The 23,565-nt window shown below is 48.4% G+C and overlaps 1 protein-coding gene across 1 annotated transcript in view; it reads left to right on the top strand.

Moving 5' to 3' along the window:
* The first annotated feature begins 11,071 nt into the window (after positions 1 to 11,071).
* Positions 11,072 to 23,565, top strand: part of polrmt (polymerase (RNA) mitochondrial (DNA directed)) — a 56,284-nt gene continuing 43,790 nt past the window's right edge. The window contains exons 1-5 of the mRNA XM_084459164.1: positions 11,072 to 11,229; positions 11,694 to 11,813; positions 12,635 to 13,638; positions 14,027 to 14,160; positions 19,243 to 19,426. Of these exons, the coding sequence (XP_084315290.1) occupies positions 11,094 to 11,229; positions 11,694 to 11,813; positions 12,635 to 13,638; positions 14,027 to 14,160; positions 19,243 to 19,426 (1,578 nt within the window). The 5' untranslated portion in view covers positions 11,072 to 11,093. The remainder of the gene's footprint in view (positions 11,230 to 11,693; positions 11,814 to 12,634; positions 13,639 to 14,026; positions 14,161 to 19,242; positions 19,427 to 23,565) is intronic.

Raw genomic sequence — 23,565 nt, forward strand, 5'->3', positions numbered from 1 at the left:
AATCGTGGTGGGTCTGTAGTTTCAGAGAGTTCTAGCATTTTTGCTTAAGGACTTTTTGAGTTATTCGAGCATGTCAAGGAAAACTGTAATGATAATAAAACCATCATTTACAAGTGGGCGCCTCACACCTGCCATGTTTTGCACCATAATAATAGGATTACCATGAATTAAAACAGGTTAATATGCTTACAATGTTGGGGGGGGGGCACACATAGTGCATGGTCTGAGTGAACTAGTAGGTTGCACCAACACAGGGGATGAGGGAGGTTCTTAGGTCAAACCCACACAGCCACCACTCATACTGTAAAGAGACATACTCTGACACCTGTACACAGATGGTTCTCTCTCTCTCTCTCTCCGTTACCCTCTTTCTCTCCCTCTCTTTCTCTGACACGTGACTTATTAAGGCTGCCTCTCTCTGTTTTCTCTCCTCTGTTTTTTATCAGAGGGGGGAGGTGGTAGTGTGTCCGGAGTCCTTCCAGACGAGCGGTCTCTCTCTCCCTCTGATCACCTGCCTCGACGCCCCCCGTGTGAAGCACCCCCTCTGATGTCGACGCTTGATTTGCGAGACTCCGGGAGGAAACGGAGAACACCTTGGAGTCACTTCCCGCACTCTGGAGGGGCTCTAATAGGCTGTAAAGCTGGTGGGAGACCTGGAGGCGGAGCCACGCAGACATGACTAAGCGGTTCAGGGGAGTTTTCATATGGGCACAAATCTGTCACCACGGGTCCCAATACAGCCCTCTTGGTCCCTTAATCACTCCGTGCGTTTGAACCCCGGGTCCCAGGTTGATCAGCGTGTGATCAAAAACACCAGTAGGAGAGAGGGGTACGGACAGGACAGAATTGTGTTGTGTTTGTATCCTCCAAAGTGAAACAAAAATGTAATATTTACTGTAGTGTGTGTGTGTGTGTGTGTGTGTGTGTGTGTGTGTGTGTGTGTGTGTGTGCGCGTGCGATGGAGAGTAAGGAGTACTTGGCTCAGTTGGCAGCAGGTCACACTTCCTCTTAACATGGTCCCTCTCGCAATGAAGTGTCTCACCCTGAGGCGACTCTGGGGCAGGGGCTGAAGTGTTTTTGAGGGGTGTGTGTGTGTGTGTGTGTGTGTGTGTGTGTGTGTGTGAGTGTGCATGCATGTGTGTGTGCAGACTACAGAGAAGGCGACAGTCACTTCACACTCTTAGCTTGTTAACTGCACCCAGAACTTAGCTGGCTGTTCCATAACCCCCCCCCCCCCCCCCTCCCGCTCCCTCATAAGAGCGGTGAGAAGGAGGCCAGTCGCTCCCTCACCACCCCTCACCCCCACTCTGGCCATTCCTCATTAAAGCCCCCAGACACACATGGAACCAAGGAAAACATCACAGTCTTTCACCCCCAATTAAATCTTGCCAGGGTGTCTTGCCTCCCTACCACTCCTACAACACTTCTCCATCTCCCCCTCTCTTCTCTGGCTGAGTCAGTGGGGCCAGCCTGTTAGCCTGCTAGCCTGTTAGTCTGCTAGTCTGTTAGTCTGCTAGCCTGTTAGGGTGCTAACCTGTTAGTCTGCTAGTCTGTTAGTCTGCTAGCCTGTTAGGGTGCTAACCTGTTAGTCTGCTAACCTGTTAGGGTGCTAACCTGTTAGTCTGCTAGCCTGTTAGTCTGCTAGCCTGTTAGTCTGCTAGTCTGTTAGTCTGCTAGCCTGTTAGCCTGCTAGCCTGTTAGTCTGCTAGTCTGTTAGTCTGCTAGCCTGTTAGGGTGCTAACCTGTTAGTCTGCTAACCTGTTAGGGTGCTAACCTGTTAGGGTGCTAACCTGTTAGTCTGCTAGTCTGTTAGGGTGCTAGCCTGTTAGTCTGCTAGCCTGTAGGTGTTTTATAATGGCTGGAGGAGAGTGCAGTGAGCAGAGCTGAACTGGGAATCTCAGAGTAAAGCAGAACAGAGCAGAGCACCACAGCAGAATAGAGTAGAGCAGAATAGAGTAGAGTATAGCACATCACAGCAGAATAGAGTAGAGCAGAATAGAGTAGAGTATAGCACAGCACAGCAGAATAGAGTAGAGCAGAGTAGAGGAGAGCAGAGCAGAGTCAGGTACAGTAGAATAAAGTAAAGTACAGAAGAACAGAGCAGAGAGGGACAGTGTAGAGCAGGGAAGAGTAGAAGAGAACCAGAGAGGCTAACATTGCAAATGTACAGTCAAGCCGGAAAGTCTGCACACCCCTTCACTTTTTCCATATTGATGCGTTACAGCCTTATTCCAAAGTGGATTAAATTAATTCCCACAATACCCCATAATGACAATGTGAAAAAACGTTTTTTTAGACATTTTTGGAAATGTATTAAAAATAAAACACTGAAATATCACGTGCATATGTCCTCACACCATTTACACAGTACTTTGTTGAAGCACCATTGGCAGCAATTACAGCCACAAGTCTTCTTGAGTATGACACTACAAGCTTGGCACACCTATTTTTGGTCAGTGGCTCCCATGTCTCCCATTCTTCGCTGCAGTTCTTGTCAAGCTCCATCAGGTTGGATGAGGAGCGTCGGTGTGCAGCCATTTTCAGATCCCTCCAGAGATGTTCAATCAGGTTCAAGTCTGGGTTCTGGTTGGGCCACTCAAGGACATTCACAGACTTGTCCCGAAGCCACTCATTTGTTATTTTGGCTGTGTGCTTAGGGTCATTGGCCCTCATTTACAGTATCAAAGGAGCGCCGATCCAAGCACAGATCCGAGTACAGAAACGATGGTACGACAGCGTCCACGTGTGATCTATCAAACATTCGTATGCGGCCAATCCCATCGTAGGAATGATCAGGCGTTGATAAATGTGGCAGATGAAAACTATCGTCATTTAAATATCACTCCCCTACATATTCTGGCCTCGCCCTATGGGATGGAGATACGAAATACAGCCAAAACAAGACGTTTCTCCGACTCTCATCAAATAACAACTCTGCATGGAAAGATTCCGGAAAACCTTCTTGCATTTTCCAATTTTATTTTAAGGAATACTTCACATGCAAATTCACACAATCAGACAGCATGTCAATTTGAGGATGTATAATAGTACTACTACTACTACTACTACTACTATTACTTCTACTGTACTACTACTACTACTACTACTAACAATAATAATGTTACTTTACCTTCCATACAGAAAAATGTATTATTGTGACATTAAATTACAAAGTAGCAAAATCTCAAATTAGAGCTAAAACCTGTGTGAATGTAAAAGATCATATTTCAACCAGGCCTAGAGAAACTGGTGAGCGTCAGGTTCATAGCCTACCTCGCTCGCCCATCCTCTCACCTTGGCTGAACAACAGGACTTGCATAGATCTTCTAGAGCATGACATTACCCATATGACTGTCAAAGCTCTTATTTAAAAAGCCTAAGTGACTTGAAGCCTACCTATTGCTTTTCATTTGTTAATTTTGATTGCTAATAATTATGTCACTAGTACATTGATTGATTGGATTAATATTAATTTTGCTTTCATTTTAAGGCTTGTAAGGCCGCATAGTCTATAGGCTCAAAATGAAAGTGAAATTACTCTTACACCAAAAACCTGTTTACCCAAACAATTGGAAAATACCCATTTATGTTAGGGATATATGACATATAGAAGAGGCCTTTACAAAATATTATATTTTGCCGTAGGGTAGGCTACATATTTTGAAGTGATGAATATGCCTATGTGGCTGCGCTGTGCTTAGATGCCAGTCCGAATCAGTCTCATGACATTATTGTCAAACTTGTGTACATGGTCTGAGGCTTGACGTGAGATTTGGTTGCAAATCTCACGTCCAAATTGCCATCCCTCCAGTCTGAGGTCCAGAGTGCTCTGGAGCAGGTTTTCTTCAAGGATCTCGGTGTACTTAGCTGCATTCATCCTTCCCTCTATCAGGACTAGTCGCCCCGTTTCTGAAAAACATCCCCACATCATGATGCTGCTACCACCATGCTTCACTGTAGGGATCGTATTAGCCCGGTGATGAGTGGTGCCTGAGGTTGCTGCTTGCTATTCAGGCCAAAAGGTTCCATTTTGGTTTCATCAGACCAGAGAATCTTGATTCTTTTGGTTTGAGAATCCTCTAGATGCCTTTTGGCAAACTCCAAGTGGGCTGTTATGTGCCTTTTACTAAGGAGTGACTTCCGTCTGGCCACTTTAGCATAAAGGCCTGATTGGTGGAGTGCTGCCTGGATGGTTGATCTTCTGAAAGGTTCTCCCATCTCCACAAGGATACGCTGGAGCTCTGTCAGAGTAACCCTCGGGTTCCTGCTCACCTCCCTAGCCAAGGCCCGTCTTCTCCAACCGCTCAGTTTGGCCGGGCGGCAAGGTCTAGGAAGAGTCTTGGTGGTTACAAACTAATGCCATTTACGAATGATGGTGGCCACTGTGTTCTTTGGGACCTGTAAAGCTGCAATTTTCCGTAGTTCAGAGGTCTGCAGATAATTAGTCTGACTCAACGGATGTAGGTTTTGGCAATAAACCTTGTCATTCGTTGTCACACTGCCCAATCAGTGGCGAGACTGGCGACGCAAATTAATCTGATTCGGGCCGAGAGATTCTCTCGGCACCAATCAGATTCGATCCAGACTATTTTGCAAGAGCACCGTCGCTGCGTCCGGGGCTGGCTTCGCCCAAGACGGCTGTGATTGGTTTAAAGAAATACTGTGTTTTTTTCCCCCTATTGCAGAATGGTAATATGTCCAGCCAGACCTGTCTCCGGCGCTGGCACAGCGTAAACGAAGTGCGGAGATAGATCTGGCTATGTGAGACTAGCAGATAATAGACCTTTCCTATTCAGGCGCCAAGTTACGGTTACTGTTGCTATGTCCAACAAGCTATGCTCCACAAGGTTTGCAGCACGTTAGCAAAATGTCCACTGAACAGCACATACCAAATGATTCTCTCTAAAGGATTCCTGACAATATTGCTGTTATTTGCCAAATGCTACTATGTTGTCTAAGAAAGTTCTACAGAAAGGCCTGAACTATTTTACCCAAGGATATATCCATGACAATCGGATTTTCGGACGGAGCAGGTGACAATATAAGAGTTGATGCTAGGTGTTGGCGATCTATGAGGATGGCAAAAACGCCACACAAACTCCAAATGGAAATTCATCAAGACAAAGTCGTGGAAGAAAGAAGAAATCAATAAATCAGGCAACCTTATTGGTTATTATTTTCCTCGTGATTGACAGGTCAGAAAGGTCTATTCCTTTGACCGCATGGCTTGGAGTTTGCTCTGACATGCACTGCTGTTGCACTGTGTTGACTTTGTCATTATGAGTTATTTGTGGTCTAGAATTTTGAGACAAAAAAATATTTTTTTCCCCCGCATATGAGGGAAAAACACGGGTGCTGCAACTCTCATCTAACAGCTCTGTCATGGAAAACAGTTATCCCATCCCAGCAGACCCGGCAATATAGCTGTCCTTGCTATGCCTGCATGACAGTGTGTGAAGCTAAGTGAAGATGAAACTGTTTCAGGTGAGACGTGTCTGATGGACGTCACGCGAGACGCGGAGTAGTAGCATAGTACATCTGTCTACAAGGAAAGCGGGGGTCAAGGTTGAACTTGGGGTATCCTCCTTACACCCCGTCATGATCTGTCCCACGATACCGTAGCTCTTCTGTTTCCCCTCGTACGACCTACAGCCAGCCGCCTGGTCACGCCCACTTCTCCACGACAACCTCTGGCCAGTCCCCAACCTCAACCCTCCAGCCCCAACCCTCCAGCTGGCCTGTCCTGGTCCCCCTCTGGACACCCACATGTGCCCCCACCCCCTTCCCCAGGAAGTGGCACTTGCCCTTCCTCTGGAAATTACCCGTAATTAGAATCATACAGACGTGCTGCTGTGTCCTGTATGAGCTCTCTTACTTGGAAAGTCTGTTTCTGGCCCCGGCATCGAGAACAAAGTGTGGGTTTCCGTCCGAGTGTCAGATCGGTGGGGCAGATAGCTGAGCTGTCCTGAACCACGTGCCCGGCCACTGAGATCAGAGCTGAGCTTGACTGCCGTCCTGAAGAGACACACAGCAACACTAGACTGGCTACCCTGCGTCCTTCTTCAGTGTGACCTCACATCAGCTCGCTACCTCCAGCCCTCTGGACCCTCCAGCCCCAGCCCTCCAGCCCCCGCCCCAAAACCTTGAGCCCCAGCCCCAACCCTCCAGCCCCAAACCTTGAGCCCCAGCCCCAACCCTCCAGCCCCAGCCAAAAACCTTGAGCCCCAGCCCCAGCCCTCCAGACCCAGCCCCAGCCCTAGCCCCAGCCCCAAACCTTGGGCCCCAGCCCCAAACCCCCAGCCCCAAACCTTGGGCCCCAGCCCTCCAGCCCCAAACCCCCAGCCCCAAACCTTGAGCCCCAGCCTTCCAACCCCAGCCCTCCAGCCCCAGCCCCAACCCTCCAGCCCCAGCCCCAAACCTTGGGCCCCAGCCCTCCAGCCCCAAACCTTGAGCCCCAGCCCCAGCCCTAGCCCCAGCCCCAAACCTTGAGCCCCAGCCTTCCAACCCCAGCCCTCCAGCCCCAGCCCCAAGCCTCCAGCCCCAGCCCCAGCCCTCCAGCCCCAAGCCTCCAGCCCCAGCCCTGGGCTGGGCAGTAGGTTAGGATGTTCACAGGCCCAGGAAGCTAATCTTTCCCAGCAGGCTGTGAGTGGCTTGGGGAGTGTATGAATGGAGATAATATCTTGGTAATGAGGCCTGTTTTGTACCATCAAAGTCTTCAAAAGGCACTGAAATCCGACCTCCCTCTTAGCACTGACAATCCCCCAGTAATAGCTCCTATTATTAATTGTTTTCTCTCTCTCTCTCTCTCTCTCTCTCTCTCTCTCTCTCTCTCTCTCTCTATCTCTCTCCCTCTCTCCCTTTCTCTCTCTTCTCTCTCCTGGCTGGATTATCTTTCCGGTCCCTGACCTCTGGCTCTCCACCTCCCTGATCGCTCTACTCCTCTGTCACTTATCTAAGTATCACCGACCGCTGCGCCCAAAACATGACGCTTTCAACACACACACACTCACTACCAGGCTCTGCTTCTCACCAGACAGCCTGCAGGAAGTTGCAACACTATAGAGAAACACTGTGTGATATATATACACAGGAAATTATATTATTATACCCCCTTCAGCGATAATGCACTTTATCCTATCAGTACTTCTTATCTTCCTGTCTGGCCCTAGCCAAGAACAGGTGTTCTTCTTCCGGCCCCCGACGCCGTGGTTGGCTAAGAAAACATCCGTGGCGCTCAGGACCCAGCCGGATCTCTACCGCGGGGCAGGTGGCCCAGTCGGAACATCGGTCCTTTGCATATCCTGCTTCTCGTGACCATTGTCCATTGTCATCGTGGCGGCGGCGATAAGTGGTCAGGCTATCTGATGCCCGGGTGGGTTGTTGTGAGAGATCGCCGGCCCTCATCTTCCTCCCTAAAGATCTCTCGCTGATAGGCCGCGCCCGCTGCGGCTTTCTGGGGAAGAGGATATGTGACGGACCGAGCCTTTGAGGTTTAGGACATCAGGGATGGAAGAGCAGATAATCGGAGAACAGATAGGACGGGGGGGGGTGGGGGGGGGGGGGGGTGCAGAGAGAGAGAGAGGAAGAAAGAGAGGGAGAGGAAGAGAGATGGACATTAACAGTCGGTAGTGCCCCCCCCCCCAACCCTCCCCCAGTAACCCCCCTGTGGAGAACAGGAGTCAGAACTTCGTTACCTTTGTGGTCCTGCTGAATCAAAACGGGAAAATCCATACCCACAAATACGTTTACATGCTTATTTGTATTTTTTGTTTTTTGTTTTGTTTTTGTATTTGCATAGTACAGCAGCAAACAACGAACGCGTTTCATCCCTCCGGCCGTCTTCAGCGTTTACCTGATGAAGGCAGCATTTGTGGTCCTGCCTGCCTGCTGTCATTAGGGCCCACTGGCTGTGTGCTTAGACAGCCACCAACCATTACTCCATTAACATACACATGTAAATACTACCATGACAAATCTCCAGGTATTCACTTAGATGACTCACTAATTGAAATCAGGCTTGTGGTGTGTGTGTGCGTGTGTGTGTGTGTGTGTGTGTGTGTGTGTGTGTGTGTGTGCGTGCGCGTGTGTGTGTGCGTGTGTGCGTGTTTGTGTGTGTGTGTGTGTGTGTGTGTGAAGGCCCTCCCGAGAGCACTGGGAGCGTCATAATGGTGATGATGTCGGTAAGATGTTGTGATGATGCTGAACTGATGCTAATTCTAATACTGATTCATCTTACTGGAAAATAAAGAACTCCTCTGTTACCAGAATATTGGTAGAAGCCATTTTCGATAATACATTTACTACTTACTGTAAGATGCCGTGCTTAGCTGGAAAAGTCTTGAAAAACAGCTGGGGTTTTTTTCCACCCTGGGGAATGCCATTTCTTACATCTGACAGTGGCTCTCTCTCTCACACACACACACACACACACACGCACACACAAACGCACACACATGCCGAAAGCATTCACCAACACAGGCATTTCACCGAGCATCTCCGTCAAGCCTCCGCTCGGCCAGGTGAGCTCTCCAAAAGCAGCGTCCATCTGTCGAACAAATAGGGCGCCCCTACAAAGGTGTGCCGGAGGATCCTTGTGATCAAAGTGTGTGGGAATGTCAGCCTTGTGCTGGCCCGGCTATTATCAGGGCCTGAATGGCTGTCTGCTCTTCCTTTGTTGGGCCGGGCTTTGACAGTCACTCACCCGGCAATGACAGTCACACCAGGGCTAAGAGGTGGCTGAGGACAGACGGGCCACATCAAACAGCCCTGCTCAGGGGGCCCTGCCGATGAACCCTAGCAGCAAACACCTCCTGGTCTCCTCGGGCCCTCACCTACAGCTCTGGCTGTACGCACGCAGACACACACACACGTACTGTACACACACACACACACACCGCCTGGCACACACACACACAACATTGGGGGCCCATCTCCCTAGCCTCTATGTAGACTACCTGCGCAGCCTGTCTGGATCTGTCTGTCTCTATCTCTGTCTCTTTCTCTACTGGTGTTAACCTCGACAACAAAGGAGCTCTAAAGTGTTGCAAGGCCTTATGGGGCCCTGACCGGGGGGTGAGGAGGAGTGCTCGGTTGGGTCGAACAGCAGACAGGAGGCTAGGACTGCATTCCCAACCGCATACTACTTTTTACTACTAGTACATACTACAGCTGCCCCTAGAAAGTACGTAGAGTACTTTGCACGCAGCACGCATCCAATCGGGACATACATCCTTGTCATAAGATTGCACCTTGAAATTTGCCCACATCCGTCACAGTCCATAAAGTGACATTCGTCCACAGCTGTCGCGACTCGCACATGTGGCGTGATTTCTGCTGCGCACAGGATTGTGGGTAAGAATAGCCAGAAAAGTCTGCTGGCTTGCATACGGCAAAATACGACCGGATGTAGTAGGACATCCTGGTATTTTTGCCATACTGCATGTGGCAAACTATGTATTGGGGCATACTACATCCTTTTTTGGCGTACAATATAGTATGGAAGTATCGATTTGGAACGCAGCCTTAGTGTTAGACTCTGATGTCAAGGAGGCAGTGAGGCTGTGTAGTAAAGCATGTTTCTTTATCATGATTACTAGGTGCACTAGCTGTGTATCGACCGATTCTGTTGTTTTACCATTGAGGACCGCATTAGAAATAGGTGCTAATACATTATAATGTGGACTCATCTAAAAAGGCAGACACCGCCCCCTACTGGTTGGAGTAGAAACACACACCATGACATAGGGGAGACAGGGCAGTAATGTAATCTGTTTTCTATATATGAGTGACATCTCTCCACATATGACAGGGTTTTATTTAATAATTGAATAACTGAACACATTCTTTATAATACAAGGTCTCTAAACTATATTCTTCTTCTATACGTCACTTATTATTGTTATTGTCAAGGCTTATGTGGTTCAAGATCTGTTGATGCTCTGTGTTTGGTCTGGTTTGATGTGCCATTTGCCGGGCAGAATGATCACACCTGCCATGTTTAGTCATACAGGAACTAACACTGTTTCGAAACTCCTACAGAGGTCTGTAGGAGAAAACATCAGATGGAATTTATTTCTGTTTTTTATTTCAAAACTATTTAAAAGAGACAATGTACAATTCAAACATGAATGCCACCATGTGATGCACCATACCAGATTGTAGCTGCAAGCTAATTTGTCTATGTAGTCACTTGGCAGGTCAAGGCAAATAAAACGTTTGTGCTAAGAGGACATGTGTCCAACAGACCATAGTGGAGGGACTGCATAGTCAATCTAAAAATTATATAAAATGACCAGTGTAAATGAATAATCTCTTGAATATCTACATTATTCATTTACACAGTTTATTTTCAGCAGGGTCACTTGTCTGACCCTCAGGTGGCCAAAGCTGTCCTGCAGACAGTAGCATACAACTGTTCATGAGTTAACCAGCAATTATAGTAAACAAATGCACTTCGGAACATTTTCACATTGTGTGGTTATAACGACAATTTTACAACTTTATAAAACACAAAAATAAAAAACAGATGAGGAAACTTCTTTACGTTTTGTCTCCTTTATTGCTGTATTCGTTGTTTTTCTTTGTCCAAGTCAAAGGCCTAGGCCTACTACATCATACAGGTACAAGAGTAGTGAAATGTTCTTCCTTTAGCTCATAGATACACACACAATAAGAGTAGAGAGGTGTCAATATTTATTATTACTATTACTAGTATTTACTATTTTTACTACATGCTATAGGCTGACTGCCCCAAACATCCTCTTATAGAATAGTCCACATCATTGAGAAAAATGTGCATTAAGAACACACCCTGGCAGTTGTATGGGCTATATCCAGGCATTTAATCCAGTCAGTGGCATGGCGCTCTCTAGAAGATAATCTATAGAAGCCCACAAACTATAAGTATACAAGACCTATAGTACACACTCTATTATACAATTTAAACAGTATGATATCTATAAACCCCTTCAGACATCCGTAGTTCGATTTATCTGAGATCCTCCATCCCTAGTCACGCGCCGTGCTCGATTACTTCAGCCTTTTCCAACATGTCAGCCTCGTGTGTGCGAGAGTAACGCTGCTGTTATGTCAACATGTCACTCCTGCGACTCTGCTCCTTTCCCAAATGTCTAACTGGCAGAATCATTTTGGAAAGAAATATACTTCGTGTGCGTCATGCCGACCGATGTCATGTCTGCCAGACAGGGGTGGGAAGGATCCAGATAGCAGGTAAGTTAGATTAGTAACGTTAGGCTGCCCGCTTGCCCGCCTGTACTGTGCATCATGAAGGACCCTTGAGGTTGAAGACAGAGGCCGTGTCCGAATTGCATACTACTTGCTATATAGTAGGCGAGATGCAGCATGCTACATCAAAACTGTGCATACTGTATTTCGCCTACTATATAGTAGGTACTATATAGTATGTAGTATGCCTACTATATAGTGCCTACTATATAGCAAGTGGTGCAGGTAGTATGCATTTCGGACACGGCCACTTCATTTGTTCTCGTAAGGACAATACGGCTCTGGTGTATTATATTGTTTTGTGTTGTACTGTAGCCTTTCAACTCAAATGTCTATGTTTTTGCTCATATCCTAGCCTAAATTTGCTATGCCCTTATATAGACATGGCTTATATATACTATTATAATGTATAAAATACTTTTATATAACTTTATCTCTCGTACTTTCAGACAAACCGTGGACGTTAACGTTAAGAAGACGTTTCTCAGCCCGGGCTGGAGCCCTCGTCCCGAAGGCAGATGACGGTAACGTGACGACAAGAGTCCAGAAGCAATTCCAGCTGCTTGACGGTGAGCAGCCGAACCGGGAGATAACGTTGTTAGTCATCTATTAGCAGGTTTAAGGTGCTAGGGGACAGTCTTATTTTGGCAGGGGCCACCAACTCATGATTCTGTCTGGGTGGAATAACTTTTATTCTTAGAAAGATGCTATATAATCATCAGGGCAGCATGTTTAATGTACATTAAATATCATATTCGAGTCTCACAGGCACACAATCAGAATATAGCAAGTTATCAATTACCAGCAGACATTGTATGGTCTGTAGCTATTGTGGGTTCAGCCAAAAGTAGCTAGTTACTAATAGGCTACTTGTTAACTCTCTCCCCTCCCCCCTTCTCCATCTCTCTGCATCCCTACCACCCCCCTACCCTCTTACCACCCCCCTACCCTCCGACCACCCCCCTACCCTCTGACCACCCCCCTACCCTCTGACCACCCCCCTACCCTCCGACCACCCCCCTACCCTCTGACCACCCCCCTACCCTCTGACCACCCCCCTACCCTCTGACCACCCCCCTACCCTCCGACCACCCCCCTACCCTCTGACCACCCCCTACCCTCTGACCACCCCCTACCCTCTCACCACCCCCCTACCCTCTGACCCCCCCCTACCCTCTGACCACCCCCTACCCTCTGACCACCCCCCTACCCTCTGACCACCCCCTACCCTCTGACCACCCCCCTACCCTCTGACCCCCCCCTACCCTCTGACCACACCCCTATACTCTGACCACCCCCCTACCCTCTGACCACCCCCCTACCCTCTGACCCCCCCCTACCCTCTGACCACCCCCTACCCTCTGACCACCCCCCTACCCTCTGCCTGCAGTGCTAGAGGCCAGGATCCAGCAGCTCCAATCTGATGTTCTCCTAAACGTGCAGCATGCAAAGGTGCAGATGGTCAAAGCCCCTCCACAACCCCCCTCGAAGAAGACCCTCAGGGTCGCGTCGGGGGAAAAGGCCGAGCAGGTCGTCCAGCGGTCGAGGGCGGGACAGGCGGGCGCTCAGAGCAGCGGTGGCGGTCGTGAGGGGGGCCACGCCGGCAAGGGCCAGGCGGGTGGCAAGGACGGAGGTCGCGACCCCCCGGGGAAGGCCAGCCGCTGGCTGAGGAAGCTGAGCGAGGAGAGGAAGAACAAGACGACGAAGCAGCAGCATCTCCGGCAGAAGCTGCAGGAGACGGGCATCCTGGCGCCGCCAGGGGCCTCGGGCGAGACCGCCTCCGTCGCCAAGAAGACCGCCTCCGCCGCCAAGAAGACCGCCCCCGCCGCCGCAGAGAGGGGCAAGGCTGCCAAGACCCGGCAGGAGCAGAGCGCCAGGCTCCCGGCTGTGGCCGGCGCCGAGACCGGGGCAGAAGCTAAGGCTGAGGCCAGGATTAGGACTGGGGCCGGGGCAGGGGCCGGGGCGTGGCCGTCGGGGGGTCCGAGGAAGGGGAAGAGAGCCACCAGGCAGCCAGGCCCGGGGGTGGCCCAAGGCGAGGGGAGGTCAAGGGGTCCCGAGGCGGGGTCGGCGGCCCAGGACAGGGCCAGGGAGCAGGCGGAGGTGGAGGAGCTGCAGAGGAGGCTCAAGGAGCAGCTCAGCCAGTGGACGTCCACAACGGCGGCGGCGATAGAATCGAGAAGTGGCGGAGGAGGAGAGCGCCTCCTGGAGGACCGAGAGGGGAACGTGTGCGGCGACACCCAGCTGGCGACGCGGTCGTACCTGGAGGCGTGCGTGTTCGCCGGGGACGTGGAGCGGGCCGGCCGCTTCCTCCTCAGTCATCACCGGAGGCTCAGCAGACGCAGGCTGCTCTCGGTCGGCGCCTACAACGTCCTGATGAGGGTCTGGGCCAAGAGGGTGAGGAGCCCGTCAGCTGCTTCACATGTTAGGGCGGTGTGTGTGTGTGTGTGTGTGTGTGTGTGTGTGCGCGTAATAATGTAGATGTGTATGTTTGTGTGTGTGTACAGTGCGTGTGTGTAATAATGGCAGATGTGTGTTTGTGTGTGTGTAATGATGTTTGATGCGTATGTTTGTGTGTGTGTGTAAAAATGTGAGCTTGTGTTTGTACAGTATGTGTCTTATGTGTGTATAATAACGTGTGTGTGTGTGTGTGTGTAATGATGTTTGATGCGTATGTTTGTGTGTCTGTGTAAAAATGTGAGCTTGTGTGTGTATGTGTCTTATGTGTGTATAATAACGTGTGTGTGTGTGTGTGTGTGTGTGTGTGTGTGTGCGCGCACCGCAGGGCTCCCTGAACCAGCTAGGCCGTGTGTTCATCCTGCTGGAGGAGGCGGGGCTGAAGCCTAATCTGACCTCCTACTGCGCTGCACTGGAGTGTATGGGACGAACCCTCGCCTGCCCCGCCCACACCATCAACAGGTAGGCCTCACACACACACACACACACACACACACACACACACACACACACACACACACACACACACACACAGTTAGATCTGGAACACTGGTCGCTTATCTCCAACTCTTTCCAGGCTCGGGTTTCCATTAATGAACATACTTCCACGTGTTCATTTTTACAGTTCTATGCTCCCTATTCCACCCCCTGCTGGTCATTGGGAAAAGTTACACAACCGAATCACTAAATTAGTATGGAAAGGGAAGCGTCCGCGTCTAAAAATGGCAACGCTGCAAAGACAGGAAATCTCTGGCGGCCTAGGTATCCCGAATTTGACATCTTACATTTGGTCTTATACACTATGAGCTCTCCATACTACACTACGAGCTCTCCATACTACACTACGAGCTCTCCATACTTGGCTTAACCCTGATGCTCAGGTGGCCTGGCGTTCAATAGAGGATGAGTTGGTTAGCCCTTACAGACTCCAAGATATAATCTATTCCAACATTCCTCGGAATTTCATCCAAATTTACCATTATTTAATAACAATGCACTCCTCATGGGCGGGCGGCCAATTTCCTTTCCCCAATGGAGAGATAAAGGGATCAACACCCTTTCTGATGCTGTATCTGTGAGGGCACTAGCTTAAGATCATTCCAGGACCTTCAGGCTCATTACAACTTACCTGGCCCTGCTTTCTGTTTTTATCTACAGCTTCGTAGCGCTTTAAAGGAGAATGCTCGTATAGCTAGGAAGCTATTTCGTTTCTAAAGACGTTTCTAAAGATCATATTACAGAGGCATGTGAAAAACCACAACAGGCCTACGCTCTATGTAAGCACAACTAGCGATTCATAAAGACAGATTGATGAAAACAACCGTTTCGCGGCAGAAAATAGATTTTTTAGAAGCTGCATTCTCAGTGCCCCGTCTGCCGCCATTTCATGGATATACTGGCTCGCGCTGGATTTTAAATTTATTCTACAGGCCTCCGAAATACACCAAAGTTATCTCGGTGAGTGAAACATCTTATAATATGTCGTAAATAAGGTCCAGGTTGTCAAAAACAAGCATTCTCCTTTAAGAGCATATGTGGTCCCCTGGGTCAAGACTTGGAGACCCATCCCTTGCGCAAACTTTGTACAACTAAGTCCACCAAGGGGATGATTTCCAGTCTTTATAGTTTTATTATTAAAGCTGCAGAAAAACCTTTACAAGCGTTGGTTACTAGTTGGCCTTACAGCAGCTAAACAGATGATTGCCCAGAGATGCCATTTCAACCATGGGCGTCTTCAGCAGTAGACTTAGCTAATATGGAGATGTCAGTGGCCCGCATGCATGGTGCTAACATGGAAAATATTAATTTATGGTCCGCGTTTATTGAAACCGTGCGTGGGGACGATGTAACAGGAGAGTTTGTAATATAACCGTCTTATATGGGTGTCATGTGGATCTTATAGCCCCTTTTGTGGTATAGTCAGAATGTATGGGATTACACTGTTTGCTTTCGTATGACGCTTAGACAGACTTGAGTTGTGATGTTGGAAGATGGGTTGACGTTTAGTTTGATGTGGCCACTAGATGTCAGATTCCTCTCATTCAGTATCTTTCTCTGCCTTCTCTATTCTCACATCTCATGCATTCACAGCGAGCACAGCCAAACCTCAAGCGATTTCCACATAAGACATAGCAAGCCAGCTCATATTAGTCCAGCTAACACTAGTACAGTACTAACAGTACAAGTTCAACTCTGCGTCAGTCTTGCAGCCTCTCACCGTGAAGCGCCTGCCAGCAAGTAGAAGCCAATTAACTATATTTTGGTCTCTGGCTTGGTCTCTCTCTCTTTTTCTGGTCTTGTCTTTTTCTGTGATGTTCCTCTTTGGTCTTTTCGTCTCCACCACGATGTGTACAGTATATGATTTGAGAATTTGTGCTATTATTATAGCAATAGCCAGCGGAGGTTGGTGTGTGAAGTAATGCCGTGAAGCGATGCAGATTATTCAGCAGAAATAGCGGCCCGCTACACCAAACTAATTATTTCAAGAAGAAACATTGGGGGAGGGGGGGGGAACGAAAGAGGCAATACATCCACGGGGGCAACACTCAGCCTTTTACAAGGCATTGTACCATCAAAGTGATTTTCAAGCTGTTATTTTAAGGTAAAAAAAAGCCCCTTTAAGGGACAGTCCTGGTTGGATTTGCTGGGTATGAAACCTTTACAATACTTTGTTTATACCCAGTTTCTTGAATATAGACTTCAGTAAACATATTTCCTTACTTTTTTTTTTTTTAATAAAAGTATTTTATAAAATAGCCCATTAAGGGTTTTCCTGTTTTTCATTCTTTCACCTTGGGTGTCTGGCCATTTCCATTATACTAACCTTGCCAGAGCAAACAGAGGCTGGTCATACTGTATGTAGTGACTGGGACTTGTCCTGGATTCAGATATTCAAGTCTCTTGTCTCTGAACATCCATGCCATTCTTCATTTTTGACACAACTGTGCTTCTCTGCTCTTGCAGCATCCAATAAGCCCATACTTGGATAAACATCACACTGAGGCACAGTCTTTTCAAAGCTACACCTTGGGGGGTGTAACTGTCAGGAAGACAGAAGCCAAAACACTGTCTGCTTCAAAGTATACATGTAGAAGTGGCAAGGCAGCCTTCCAGTTGCATAATTCTGTCATATGAAATGCTAATTCCCAAATGGTATCACTGCTGGACAAGTTTCTTGCTTCTGGTTTGTTCATTGATACCGATGTAGAATAGGGAGTGTGTCTGGTTTTCTCTGCAGCGGGCGATGCCTTTTTCTATGTGTTTTAAGCGATGCACTGTATTAAAAGTTAGTTATGCGTGCATCCACACACACAAACGATGCACTGTCCAATAGTGAGGCAAGCGCGAGGGTCACATTTGTCTCGATCTTTCAAGTTTGAACCATTCATCATCATGGAGAGAAAAAAGTTTAGGCTTGAGGGTAGTGAATTTGCCAGGAAGGAACCAGTGAATTTGAAGCTTGAATAGTTGTATATGTAATTTCTGATAATCTTTGCAGCTTTTGCCTGGATAAGAGCATCTTCATAAAAATTTAGTATTTTTAGAGCTTACTTTAACATTTTTATTTTTATTTTTATTTAGCCTTTATTTAACCAGGAAAGGTCCCATTGAGATTACAAATCTCTTTTTCAAGAGAGACCTGGAGGTGCCACTCTGAACATATCCCTCATTGCTCATTGGAAGTGAGAGCAGTTTCTTCCATCGTACTGTGCTTGTACCTCTGGCAGGTGTTCAGGTAAATGGTCCTTCAGCCTGGTCATGTTGATTAGTTTCTCCATCCCCCATCTCCTTGAGTTGATTCACATACAGAGAGGGGAGGACAAATTGCTTGCAATTTCATCATTCCCAAAATGGTAGTTCAGTTGGAAGAGCATCAGTGGCCCTGAATTGCTCACATTAGTGGGAAATGAACTGTAATCACCTGTTTTATCACCACTGGTCCCTGGTCATCTGAAGGGACGTCTCGAGAGTCCAGCAGTGTCTTTCTGACGAATGATACAGCGATCCCGGTCGAGCTCCATGTTGAGGCCTCACAAACTGAAGTCACGCAAGCATTAATAATGTAATTTAATTTTGGACAGTAATAATATATAATATTATAATATTATATATTATTCTAAATGTTCTTAGCCGGTAGACAAACATACTCCAGGAGCTTGCTCGATCGCCTTGTTGAGAGGGGTCAGGGAAGAATTTTTTACAGCTCACTTATCTGGCCCTCGGGTGATACTGTTTTTTTTTGCTTCCCTCTGGAATATGTAGAGAGTGGGTCGTATGCCCACCTCCCTTGTTCTCTGTAAAGCGCATTGTGTTGCCTCTGGGTATGAAATGCGCTATACAAATAAAGCTTTGATTGATTGATTGATTGATTGAAGCATAATGGAACAAATTAATCAAGAAATCATGACATGCAACACACATGTACCAGTACTATAAAATCCGTTTTCTCATTGTGTAAAATGGTTAGCTTCTAGGGGTGTGACGAGATATCATGCCACGAGATATATCAATACAAAAACGAGACGATATGCATCATCGTGATGAAATACTGTATCACTGTAAAAAAACAATTAAATTAAAATTAAATAAAGTGACTTTGGGTACCCAGAAAAGCGCTATATAAACATTACAAAATGGAACTACAGGGCAAATAACAGCATTGTTTTGCATTTTGTGTTTTTTGAATAAAATACTATTTTTCAGTCTATACTGTGCACTCTATTTAGACTCATCTTTTGTAAGGTCTACCGGTGCACAGCTTAAAATCAGAACATGCAAACTCCACACAGAAAGGCCCGGAACCTTCTTGCTGGGAGGCGACCGTACTAGGTACTACACCACCGTGCCGCACGTGAGCAATTTTGGGGTTCAGTGTTGGGGCGGCTGTAGCTCAGTTGGTAGAGCGGGTCGTTCAATGATAGAAGGGTCAGCGGTTCGAATCCCAGCTCCGACTGTCCACATGTCGAAGTGTCCTTGAGCAAGACACCTAACCCCAAATTGCTCCCAATGAGCAGGTTAGCGCCTTGCATGGCAGCTACCGCCATTGGTGTGTGAGGTGGAAAAGCGCTATATAAGTGCAGTCCATTTACCATTTAACATTTCAGTGTTCTTGCTCAAGGACACTTTGACACAATGCCGGGAGTTGGGATCGAACCGGCGACCTTGCGATCCCCAGCCGACCACTCTACCTTCTGAGCTATGTGCCAGTAAGGTGCGTGGTCATCCACTGGAGGATATGGCTCTGTGTGAAGTAGCCTGCCCACCAGATGGGGGCAGGAAAGGTCTGTAATTGTGGTAGATAGTTCAGCCCTCTAGAGGGCAGTGTTGACTCACCGTGTTAGTCCACCGGGTCTGTCCAGGTTCATCTGCACCCCCACATGCTGAGCTCATTATTCACACACACACACACACACACACACACACACACACAAACACACACACACAGAAGGGTGTCCAGGTTCCTTGATCTCTTGCATGTCTGATGCTAATGCCGAATCTGCTGTGTGTGTGTGCGTGTGTGTGTGTGTGTGTGTGTGTATCCAGGTGCCTCAGTCAGATGCAGGAGGATGGCCTTAGTGTGGACGACCTGTTCAGCAGATGTGTGTTCAGGCAGGATGAGAGAGACATGGTGCTCAGGGCCGTCAACACGGTCCGGCCAGACTACCAGCCCAGCGCCTCTCCCACGCCGCTCTGCTCCTCCCCGCTGGTGACTGCCTTCTACAGCCAGGTACAGACTCCTCCTCCTCTCCTCGTCTGGTCTCCTTTCCTCTCTCCTCTCCCCTCCTCTCTGCTCTCCTTTCCCCTCTGCTCTCCTCTCCCCTCCTCTCTGCTCTCCTCTGCTCTCCTCTCCCCTCCTCTCTGCTCTCCTCTGCCCTCTTTGATCTCTTCTCCTCTCCTCTTTGCTCCTCTCCTCTTCTGCCCTCTTCTATTCTCATCTCCCCTCTGCTCTCATCATCTCTCCTCTCCTCTGTTCTAGTCTCCTCCCCTCTGCTCCCCTATGCTCTCCCCTCCTCTCCTCTCCTCTCCTCTCCTCTCCTCTCCTCTCCTCTCCTCTCCTCTCCTCTCCTCTCCTCTCCTCTCCTCTCCTCTCCTCTCCTCTCCTCTCCTCTCCTCTCCCCTCGTCTCCTCTCCTCTCCTCTGCTCTCATCATCTCTCCTCTCCTCTGTTCTAGTCTCCTCCCCTCTGCTCCCCTATGCTCTCCTCTCCTCTCCTCTCCTCTCCTCTCCTCTCCTCTCCTCTCCTCTCCTCTCCTCTCCTCTCCTCTCCTCTCCTATCCTCTCCTATCCTATCCTCTAGTCCTCTCCTCTCCTCTCCTCTCCTCTCCTCTCCTCTCCTCTCCTCTCCTCTCCTCTCCTCTCCTCTCCTCTCCTCTCCTCTCCTCTCCCCTCCTCTCCTCTCCTCTCCTCTCCTCTAGTCCTCTCCCCTCCTCTCCCCTCCTCTCCTCTGTTCTAGTCTCCTCCCCTCTGCTCCCCTCTGCTCCCCTCTGCTCCCCTCTCCTCTCCTCTCCTCTCCTCTCCTCTCCTCTCCTCTCCTCTCCTCTCCTCTCCTCTCCTCTCCTCTCCTCTCCTCTCCTCTCCTCTCCTCTCCTCTCCTCTCCTCTCCTATCCTCTAGTCCTCTCCTCTCCTCTCATCATCTCTCCTCTCCTCTCATCATCTCTTCTGTAGCGATGAAAACAACACGGCTGTCTGTGAGTGTGTGTGTGTGTGTGTGTGTGTGTGTGTGTGTGTGTGTGTGTGTGTGTGTGTGCGTGTGTGTGTGTGGGCAGGCCAGATAAGACAGCCATCGTATATTACTGTGTGATTGGGTTTTTATTAGTGAGGCCGTCTGGCGTCTACTGTTTACTCAGTACCTAGGCTCCTTCTCAATCACTGTCAGCACACACACACGCACGCACGCACCCACACACACACACACACACACGCGCACACACACACACACATTTTAATCATTTATTTATGTCCACATAATGAAACAATGCATACAGGGACACAAATACTAAATCAATCAATCAATTAAAGCTTTATTTATATAGCACATTTCATACCCAGAGGCAACACAATGCGCTTTACAGAGAACAAGGGAGGTGGGCATACGACCCACTCTCTACATATTAAAAAGGCATAGATTAGTCTACACTCACAATGAACATGGGCAATGTCCTTCACATACAAAACACATCACTCATGGGTACAAGTAGCAACGTCTCCGCCATATATGGCGGCTGCCAATAATAGCAGAGACAGGGCAGTACTTGGCGAGCCTTTTAGCTTCCTTCTTGGATGTCCCAAGTAGACGTAGTCCTCTGACAACCAACCTATGAACATGTCCAAGGCTGGCAAATATAAAAACAAGTAGTGTACACCTGTAGCCCCTATAGCCTAGCTCTGAGATGGTATGTACCTATAGCCTAGCTCTGAGATGGTATCTACCTGTAGCCCCTATAGCCTAGCTCTGAGATGGTATTAACCTGTAGCCTAGCTCTGAGATGGTATTAACCTGTAGCCTAGCTCTGAGATGGTATTTACCTATAGCCTAGCTCTGAGATGGTATATACCTGTAGCCTAGCTCTGAGATGGTATTCACCTGTAGCCTAGCTCTGAGATGGTATTCACCTATAGCCTAGCTCTGAGATGGTATTTACGAGAGGTTGGTATTTCAAGACCTTAGTCATAAAGGCTTCCTCGAGGCTTGTCTCAAAGGTGCATGCTATCTCTAATACAGACTATCTCTAATACAGACTATCTCTAATATCTCTAATACTTCTATGGATTCTTCATTTACCACAACAACATCTGGTGTGTTAGCAGACAACTGTGAAAAGACATATTGGTCATTCCAGAGATGGAACATAGATGCGTTGACGCAGGCATGCGAGTACATTTTCACTGATGGTGTGATATGTTCTTAACTAATAGGTTCACTATTCTATCATGACGTTCTATGTACCTTTGGAAGCATAACAGTCATTCAAGATATGCAATAGTGTTTGGGTAACCTGTTCTGTGGTGTGATGCAAGGAATGAGGAACCAGGGAAGGAAACGAGATAGGGAGGTTGAGTCTGGTAGGTAGGACTTGTAATCTGCCCTTGATATGATAATGTCCTCGTAGAGTGCCGTGTTTTTTAGAAAAGAATGAGAAACAGAGTGATCAGCTGTGTGAAGACACGCACACACACACACACTCACTCTCACACAAGCATACACACACACACACACACATTTACACACACATGCACACACACGCTCATTAGAATAACGTTGGTCGGTGCTATTTGGAATTTTGATCAAGTCATCAGAGATTCTTTCTGGTTCTTTGTTCCTCATTTTTGGGTGGTTTTGAAGTGTCTCCCGTGGAATGTCTCTCCACATGTGGAGACGGACAGAATGCAGGCGTGTCGTTGTTGTGTTTACCGTTGCTTTGGTGATGTGACCTCCTGTCCTCTCATGACAATAAAGCCTGTCGAATGGAAAAGTGAATTGAATTAAGAAGTAAGAGGAGAGGAGGAGAGAGGAAGCAGACAAGGAGAGGGGGATGAGGGGAGGAAAGAGAGAGCGGAGGTGAAGAGTGAGAGCAGATGAAGATAGAGGAGAGGGAGAGAGAGTAGGGAGGATTGTATGAGACAGAGGGCAGGGAGGAGAGAGAGGGAGGATGGAAGATGGAAAGAGGTTAGATGACAGGGAGAGAGGGTGGATGACAGGGAGAGAGGGTGGATGACAGGGAGAGAGGGTGGATGACAGGGAGAGGGAGGGTGGATGACAGGGAGGGAGGGTGGATGACAGGGAGAGAGGGTGGATGACAGGGAGAGAGAGATTGGAGGAGATGGAGAGAGGGTGGATGACAGAGAGAGAGGGAGATGGGGTGGATGACGGGGAGAAATTAAAACCACACAGTTATCGGCATTAAAAACAACCGCCCCAACCCCCCCCCCCCCCCCCCCCCCCACACACACACACACACACACCTACAGTAGCACAGAACAGCACAAGATCACAAAGAAATATCAAGCCCATCTGCCCCCACCGTACAAATAGCCCCCCTCAGACACCGCACCCTCTCAAACTCAGCCAAATTGTTTGTGATCACAGAATAGGCCGCCAGATCGTTTTTGATCAGCACCTGGCCCCTGTACGACACCTGGGGGAGGAGCCATTTCCATTTAGAAAGCATTTCCATTTCTATATAACGGCAGTGGCGTCTGGTGGGTCGTGGCACTGGGTATGCCAGAGCCAGCGAAACGCACGCAGCTGCTTTTGGCGCTCGCTGCTTTTTTGCTTGACCTGACGGGAGGTTTCTAGGCACCAGAAGGGCCCTTGAGCAGTTACCCCAGCCAAAAGGAACCTCAAACCAGAAGGGCCCTTGAGCAGTTACCCCAGCCAAAAAACAAACCACCCTCGAACCCAGAGGCCTTTGGATACGACCGGAGCCACGTTTTGGCGCTAGAAATCCAGAGCTGCGTTCTAGTGTAACGGGCATTGGAGGCTTTTGAAAAAAACTCTAGGAATAGGCCTACACTGTAATGCTGTGTACACTTCACATTATAAAAATCAAACAATGAGGGAAATAATTATCCAGGATGTCCAGGATTCGCCGCGTGGCGACGTTCGCAAAAGTTCAATTTTTTGAACTTTCTGCGGAGGATTCGCGTGGCGACCCATCGGGTCCCGCGGCGAGATCGGGGCGAACTGGGCGGCGCAGATTGTCTCGCCGCGCCCGGTGTGAACACAGCATAAGAGAAAAACAAGCTCTTCTATAGAAAACTTAACCCTTTCTCCAAGAAGTAGCCAGCAATGAAAAACACCCTGCAAGATCACATTTTCTGTCGCGCATTCTGGGAGTGCAGACATAAAAGATAATAAGCTGACCT

The sequence above is a fragment of the Borostomias antarcticus genome, assembly GCF_949987555.1.
Source record: "Borostomias antarcticus genome assembly, chromosome: 26".
Classification (NCBI taxonomy): domain Eukaryota; kingdom Metazoa; phylum Chordata; class Actinopteri; order Stomiiformes; family Stomiidae; genus Borostomias; species Borostomias antarcticus.